The sequence below is a fragment of the Amia ocellicauda genome, chromosome 11 (assembly GCF_036373705.1).
Source record: "Amia ocellicauda isolate fAmiCal2 chromosome 11, fAmiCal2.hap1, whole genome shotgun sequence".
In the NCBI taxonomy this organism is placed as follows: Eukaryota; Metazoa; Chordata; class Actinopteri; order Amiiformes; family Amiidae; genus Amia; species Amia ocellicauda.
The window spans coordinates 30,535,043-30,543,704 of NC_089860.1; the positions used below are offsets into that span (position 1 = coordinate 30,535,043).

Genomic DNA, 8,662 nt, shown 5'->3' on the forward strand with positions numbered 1-8,662 from the left:
AACTAGGTTTGGATATTCTTGGGCATTGGCATACCTGACAATGTGCACAGAGGGGGGGCTCTGATGCACAGCATCTCTCTAACCAAGTGTACTCGCTCTGCCGGCTTGGAGCTGTGTGAATGCTCCAGCCAATTAAAATGCTAATGAGGCAATGGGAGCACTACACAATCGGCCCAGACCCAGGGATCCTCGCCTGGCCCTTATCAGCCCTGGCTGACACACGTGCGCTGCCTCTCTGCCCCCAGTTACCTGAGCCAGGTGGGAGGACTGTCTGGAAACACGGCCTCCCAGAAAACAGGCTGTGATGACGCTTACAGAACGGTAGAAATGGGTGGATACATTGCACGTGCACACCAGCTAAAAACAAATGAGAGAGGAGAGAGAGCAATACTGGTGGTCAAGTCCTTAGCAAAACACAAATAAAAAGAAAACTTGTTGCTCAGTTTTGAACTGCCAGTTATAGCCCGAGAGATCCTATCTAGGCATGCTGCACTTTATTGTGTTAGCACTGCTGTCAGTGTGGCTGTGGATTTGACGACGAGGGGGAGGTGGGGGAGGGGGTTCTTTGTGTACACAGACACTAACAGCTGGATCTGAGTGTGACTCATGTTTTTTTAAAAATGTAACAGCCTTTCTCTTAAAATTTCACCTTGCTTAGAAATTTACAGCTTCTTGTAAATTGTAGCTTTGTTGTGTAAATGCCAGCCATTTTAAGAGCATTGAACTGCCTGCTGTATCCATGGTCTCTCAGCTGAAAGTTCATATAAGATTTATATATATATTTTACTAAATTATTGTTTTTCCTATCAATATGACTCTAGCAGTCCACACTCAACTGAAACATGGCTTTTCTTTGTAAAGCACTTTGAAATCTGGCTTAACATATAAAGTAGAGATTTACCGGCTACAATGAAAGTTAGGGAGAGCTCCTTGGGAGAGAGGAAAAAAAAAGTTGAATTTATGGTATTCTTTGTGAGGATGAATAAACACAGAGAAGATAAACTGAATTAAATAAACCAAGCAACACCATTCCAAGAGGCTTAATTATTCTGTACTTAACTGTCATCGACTGTAAGTCATAGACGAGGAATGATAGTCTACTCAGAGAGAGAGAGAGTGTAAACAAGCAAGCGGAACCAGTGGCATATCTAAAGTGTTTAGATTCCCCGTCTCCTTGCACACTCACTCTCTCACGTTCTCCATTTTCATCACCAGCACAAAACGAATTCCATTTGGGGGGTCGGACCATCTGGTTAATGAGTATCAACATCCCTTGACACAACAGACTGAAGTCCAGGTCCATTTTAACTCAAGAATTCAAAGAGATTGTACCACACCTTCAGACCAGCCACTCGTAAAAGTCTTTGTGAGGAGTGGAAAATGTTCTCTGCACTGCGCGGCCACTTTCAAAAGATACGAAGCTCTCGATGTATTCCTCCCCTCTGCCCACAGCACACCATTGAGGAACATTTGCCCACTTTAATATATCTGGTTTGTGGTAGAGATTAATCAAATGTGGAATCATGACAGGATCATGGTTTTGTGGCATTCTTTCACCTCAAACGTTAAACAGGGGCTTGGCAGTAAAATTACATTTGACTGGGAGAATGAGGAGCGAGCAACTGCCATTCCAAAGGTCTAGATTATCGTACTTCCTCACTGTTAAGTAGGAGCAGGCTTTTACGGGTATTCATTATGCTTGTGGTTTCAGCACATACACCAGCCATCTTTACACGTGACAAATTATGTTTATTTCCTCATCCTTCTGCCCTGGATGAAAATCTGTTTAGCCTTGGTTCAGATCTTTGGCTGAATGATGATTAAATGTTCAGTGGTGTGCTGAGTGCTTTGTGTATCTGACCCTATAAAATAATTGAATGCTTCCCGGCCACTCTACGGAAACATACAATGGAAGAAGACCTTTTTTAAGCATGCAAAACACAGGGAAATGACAACCAAGAGCAGACGTGGTAACCACAATTTACAGATTGAAATTGAGCAACACAAAGTAACCTGGAAACCAGTTTTGCATAAGCACTAGAAACCAGAACTGGGGAACCTTTTAAAAAATCACATCATGTCAATATTTATGCAGAGACCATAATCAATTGAATGTGGAGGTGAAGCTTATGGGGTTATTGAAACAGACATTGGTTTTTATGTTGATTTATACTACTCGCCCAACAATGTGTGGAGGGAAGCAAAACCACAAATTACAAAAGACTATGATTATATGATTTAAAAGCTTAAATTCAACTAAGGCTGGAAATGATAAAATCACCGTTTATGGCAAATAATCCTCATGGCGACTTCATCTGGAAGACACTGTCCAATTCTGCTTGCCCCTCAAAAGGCTACTATAATCTCAGGACTAAAGGATATGTCATACACATACAGGTTAAAAGAACTGAATCACTTTATCGTGGAACAAAAAAAAAGATCTGGGGGGGGGGGTTGATTGAGGTATTCAAAATCCTGAAAGGGACTGACAAAAATCAACCCAAAGGAGTACTTCAAACTCAGAGAAAACAAAGACCAGCACACAAAGATGGAAATTAAGTGCTAGCAGACTAAAGGAGAAGAATAGAAGGCACTTTACAAGTAACAAACTAGCAAACCCTCTTACGGATGCTGATCTTCTAAAATCCTTCAAGAATAGGTTTGGTGTGGCATTGGGTCAACAACCAGATGAGCAAAAAGCTTCAAATAAGATCCTCTTTTCTCAGTACTTTAGTGATTTTCTAATGTCTCTCTCTACTAGGAATTCTTCCAAAGCAAATGGCCCAGCAGTGACAGGAAACAAGCCCTCATACACATTTTTTTTTTAACAATATCCAACACTGATCAACAGATTCTGGATATCAAAAAGTTCAACCAAGAGATAATGCATATATTTTTTGTTTTGTATTTTTGTCACCTTTTGGCATAATACCCAAACAACACTGTTTTGGGGGGCAGGCCAGTCAATGAATGCAGAAAACAGTTTTGATTGAGAGATTCAAACAAAAGAAAACAAAAAAGATTCAACCTTACAATCTTCACAGAAATTAGTTTCTTAACACTGACGTAGCTCTTGTTTAAAAGTAAAGATTGTGGCTTATCCACATCACAAAATGTTTTGAGAATGTTTATGGGCGTCAAGTTATGTCTTATGTCTTTATTTACAGTATTCAATTTCTACAGCCGCCACCCCCCCCCAGATAAGCAGGAAAACGTGAGCAGTTTTTGGACTCAACCCTTCAGAAAGTAAACTGACACCCTGCTGCTCCTGAGAAAACACTTTGCTTAGCCAAACAATCGGCAGCGCACACGTGCATACTGTGCTTGTGGTGAGGGGAAGGTGATTGGGGCAGGGCCGCTTCTCAGAATAGCTCCTACACTGCTCCTTCCCTCCGCCTCGTCACTGTGCCTCAGCCGGGTCCAGCACTGCGTCACATGGACACACACCACTGGGCTCTTCAAAACAGCCGTCACTTCCTACAACGGGGGTAGTACATTGTACAAACCCGAGATATAGGGGCTTTTTTCCTGTAAGTGTCTTGACTGTAACACTACAGACCACCCACCCCTTAGGAAGTACACAAGACTTATTAATTAGTATGTGTGAGTGAGCATGTGAGGACATTTCCATCTCAGGGTGACCAGTGTGTGTGTATGTTTCAGTGGGCTTCATATTCAAACCATTTATAACCGAAAATCTCTGTTAACAAATAAAGATAGATGTATTTATTTAGTTACTTATAAATAATTCCTACAATTCTATATCTATAATATGTGTGTTTGCTGCTCTGTTACGGTTGCACATTTTAATTTAGGTTCATATACAGAAGCCTGCTCACCTTGGGAAGAAATTCTCATTGCGGATTTATCATCGTCAGCTGCCTCTGCTCACACTCCCAGGGAACAAATAGAGAGTTTGTCCATTCCCCCACATAAGCATGTCCTGCACAAAAGCAGACACTGAATATTTTCCTTGTATTTGAAGTAGTACCCATTACAGAGCACTTATTGTGTAAATTTGTAGCCTGGGACTGTATGAAAACTTGCCTCTGATGAAGATTTACACAAATAACAAGACGGTGACTGTCAGCTCATTTTTTATAGGCTGGGAGTGGTGACAAATATGTGCCAAACAAACAAAAGTTGCTGAGCATGTTCAAGAGCAGTGGAGTGCATTGTCAGCCATAGGGAATGATAAAGTACCGCGAGCTGAATGGGCAATATTGTGGGCCGACCAACAGATCGCCAATTTAGACGATTGTACATGTAGATCATAGGTTTCTTGAGAATGGCAACAACCTAATAATAACAACAATAGCAATACATAATCATCATCATCATATTGAACATAACTAGCATGCATGTAGTGATTTCTTCCCTAAAATATTCCAACTACATAATTAGGGGCTCACTTACATGTAGCACCAATGGGTCCCAAGAGCAGACCACAAATTCTTGTAAATCACTAGCGTTTATCAAGTCCAGGGGCCAATGGCATGTGCTCAGATGAATGCAGAATCCATTTCTGCCTTGGACACAGAAGAACCGAGGTTAACTACGTGACAAGGTCACCTTGGGCAACCTGGGGGCACGCATGACAGGAGAGGAAGTAGGTCAGTAATAATGTAGGCAGAGATTACTGTACTGCTCAAAACCCATCTGCATACTTTACATTTCACCAGGAAGGATTGAGGGTAGCACTGAGGAAAGCTATGAGAAGAATGTAGTTGTTTATCTTGTTGTAATTTGTCCTCTACCAGTCGATGAGAAGAAGTTGTGGAAGACGGCAGAGTTTATATATGGGGGGGGGGGGGGGTGTTAAATGGTCTTGTGTGGCACAACACAACACACATTATTATAAATAGATTTCTGCTTTATGACTGAAACAATATGCTCCAGTATGAGCTGCTTCAATTACATCTATGTTTAAAGAAAGAAAGAGCTCCCATTAAGGAATATACTTAATAAAAACTGCACAGCCTATTATAAACCTTCACAGAAACAAATAACAGTCACGTAAATGATAGAGTATGCACGCAATATTTTAATCTCCGTGAAAATGCCCAGTTATGTTTGTTTCTCACAACCTAATAAAGAGAGCAATTTATATAAACCATTTTAACCCCCCTGGCTGTCCCTTTGTTTTGATAGTTAGCTGCATCGCGCCTCCCATTCCTTCCTACAAACTGAACTAAACTGCCAAACTAGTAAACTAAGCTCACAAAAATTAAACAAAAACAAATGGGAGGGAACTAATTGGCCACTGTGCTTCTTTCACAGAATCCACTGTGTTTTTTCTTCTTCTTTTCTTTTTTTTGCACAATGATTAAAGTAGGGCCAATCGCGACAAAGGAAATGAAGGGGACGGAAGCTCCACCTCTCTCTCTCTCTCTCTCTCTCTGCCTCTGAGCTTTTTAGATGTATATAATCCCGAGGTTGACCCAGAAAATAGGCACTCGTTTCAAGATCAGATGCAGTTGTCTTTGTGTTGCAGTCCCGCTAGAGTATGAAGCTTGATCCACTGGACTATATGTTGTAACCCTTCGGAGCCAAACAAACCGTAACAGTAACAAAGTCCCTGAACTTTGTAACAAGACGCTGGTATGTATATTTTATGAAGGAAAAGACACGGCTGAGGTTGTGTTCAGTGGGTTCAGGCAGCGGATCCATTGTTTGCTGCTGCTTCTTCTCTTCCTCCTTCTTCTTCTTCTTCTTCTTGTTCTTCTTCGGATTACCAATTGCAACCTGACCTATTTATACACGTAGATGCATATGTATTTATTTTCTAGTGCCGAGATCACTCTCATGTCTTTGTTGTGTAAAAACGTGTGCGTTTGCTTTAAAAAGCCCCGGGTTAGAACTGATACAATCGGTGCTGTTTCCATTTCTTTTTGGGGATCCCTTCTGTTTTCAGAAAACGGGGAAATAGTCGCTATCGGTGCATTCATTACAGGATGGTTTTGAAGCATATGTTTCATTAACTTTATTGAATGGCTGCTGTGGATGTAATCTAATATGCTCCCATTCTGTGGACGTTGCATTTGTGAAAATGTGTCGGAGAGGTGGGGGGGCGTCTGTTTAGTTAATAATAATCGTCGGGATCGAGCTGGGATTTTTTTTCAGACATTTTTGTTGAAGACACAAAGAACTGCCTTCTTTTAGTGGCATCGAAGGGGTTAAGGGTTTTGAAAAGGGGGAAAAAAGCCTGCTGATCTTTGTTTTCAAGCAGACGTCTCAGGGGGGGAATGCACTGCAGCGAATCAGCAATGGTCGACTTTCATACATAGGAAGGGGAATGTGCACCAGAAAACGTTGCATGTAGTTTAAATCTCTCTCTCTCTCTTTTCCATAAAGAGCTGCCATACGGGGGGGGGGGGGGGAAGAGTGTAACCTTGAGTTGAGTGTGTTTAACCATAGGATGCATTTCTTTATCGCCTGGGATACTTCTGTCATGATTCCTTGGGGTGTCCGTGCTGTATGGGGTCGTTGTCACAACGTTGTCACGATGTCTCGGAAAGGTTTCATCCTGTAGCCCATAGTGAGACTATCGAGGACTCTCCACATTGGCCATCGGGGGGGGGGGGGACTATACGATTAGATATACAGCTAGTGAGAGCAGGCGTGTCGAAAATAAGACATATTAATGTTCCCGTGTTCTCGCCTATACAAGCTTTTTTAAATGATAGGGATCTATCATTTTGTAAATGCAATTTAACAACTGGAATACAATGTATACCCTATCGGATCGTCTTGATTTGTCGTGTGAAGACGTGCCAGTGATTCGCTATCGAAAAGTACGAGTGTAGGCTATATTCACAGCTGGGGATTTTGAAGAAAAAAACTGCATGCTGTACGACACAAAAGACGACTACTACTAATTTCAAGAAAACGTGCAAGGTGCGCTATTTTAAGATGTATTAGATCGTGTTGTTGAGGGAATTGCTAAAACTACTTAAGGATGTGTTATCGGTTGTTACAGTATTTGTCGACCATTATGATTTTAGCATGCATTGTAATTGCATTCGGTGCACATTCCGTGTTACCGTTTTGCAACACTAAATTGAGGAGGATACGTTAGTTTTCCCACCCCCTCCTGTTCTTTGTCCTAAATGATTCTTTTGTTTCTCTTCAGTAAACCACGCAAGAAGCCATGGCCGACCATCTTATGATGCCCATGAACCACGGCTCCGCCGGCGGAGGCCTGCACGGCTACAGAATGGGGATGAATGGCAGTTTGCAGGCGGGGCCCCAGCAGCACACGCAACAGCCAGGACTCCGCAGCCTGCCGAACGGCCAGATGTTGCACTATGGCGGGGGGCCTCAAGGCATGGAGGCCGCGATGAGGCAGCGGCCCGCACTGGTAGAGTATTTAAATGGGCAAATGAACGGTGCACAAATGGGTCACCACCAACAGATGTCGGGCAATATGATGTACAGCAGTCAGAACCAACAGCACCCACAGCACCACCCACAGCAGCACCAGCAGCAGCAGCACCAGCAGCAGCAGCAGCAGCAGCAGCAGCAGCAACAACAGCAGCAGCAGCAGCACCATCACATGCACCCACAACAGCAAGCCCAGCCCCAGCAACAGTACATGAGTGGAGGCCTCACCTCTCAACAGCTCATGGCTAGCATGCATTTGCAGAAACTCAACACCCAGTACCACGGACACCCCCTCATGCCCATGAACGGGAACCACATGGGAAACGGCCCTCAGTACAGGATGGGCTCTAGCCAGCTGGCCAGCGTGCAGCACATGGGCGCACCGGCCTTGGGTTTGAACGTCATAGACACCGACTTGATAGACGAGGAAGTCTTAACTTCTCTAGTTATGGAACTTGGCTTGGACCGCATCCAGGAGCTGCCCGAACTGTTTCTGGGGCAGAACGAATTTGATTTCATCTCGGACTTTGTTAGCAAGCAGCAGCCCAGCACTGTGAGCTGTTGAGAGGATGGCCCGAATGGACATGGTTGGGGATTGGGTGGGAAAGGAAAGGAGACGTGCTTCAGAAAGATTGGTTGCAGAAAACCGTGATGGGGGGTGGGGGGTGGGGGGGGTAATGTTGGACAATCTTTCATATCTATATCTATAGATATAGATATTATACTCTTATTATTAATATCAAACAAACAAGCTTTGCACTGGATTACCACAACACTGGCGGAATTGCCGTTTCTCTTTCATGGAGCACAGTTCTGCGATGGGGTGGGTTTTTAGTCTTGTCCACCTGCCTGCCTACCTGCCCCTTTATCCAAAGGGATGAATGTAACCTCATTTTGCAGGATTCAGAAGCCACTTGGAACAATGCAAAGATACTTTGATTATAGCCTAGGCCTGGAGATCTAAGTTCTATGGCAAATCTTTTAATTTATTTATTATTTTCCCCACCAAATTTGTGGACTCTGAAAAAACAAATAAAGATATTTGACTTGGTAGGGTTTGGATTGGGGGTTATATGTCTTGGGGGGCGGGAGGGGAGGGGAGGGGAGGGGAGGGGAGGGGGGGCAAGGAGCTCCTTTTAAACTGCTGATACAAAAAAAAAAACGAGCTGTGTAACACATGGCTTGGGCCTGGTGCTCAAACATACAAGCCTAAAAATTGATATCTATACTTAAGAGGCTAGGACTTGAGTTCAGGACAAGCACAAAACTCTGTTTGGGT

At 43.3% G+C, this 8,662-nt stretch overlaps 1 protein-coding gene across 1 annotated transcript; it reads left to right on the forward strand.

Moving 5' to 3' along the window:
- Positions 1-5,407: 5,407 nt before the first annotated feature.
- cited4b (Cbp/p300-interacting transactivator, with Glu/Asp-rich carboxy-terminal domain, 4b) lies at positions 5,408-8,434 on the forward strand. The gene is made up of 2 exons (XM_066717402.1): positions 5,408-5,601; positions 7,133-8,434. The coding sequence occupies exon 2, from the start codon at positions 7,151-7,153 to the stop codon at positions 7,946-7,948; it is 798 nt and encodes a 265-aa protein (XP_066573499.1). The 5' UTR covers positions 5,408-5,601; positions 7,133-7,150; the 3' UTR covers positions 7,949-8,434.
- Positions 8,435-8,662: the final 228 nt, after the last annotated feature.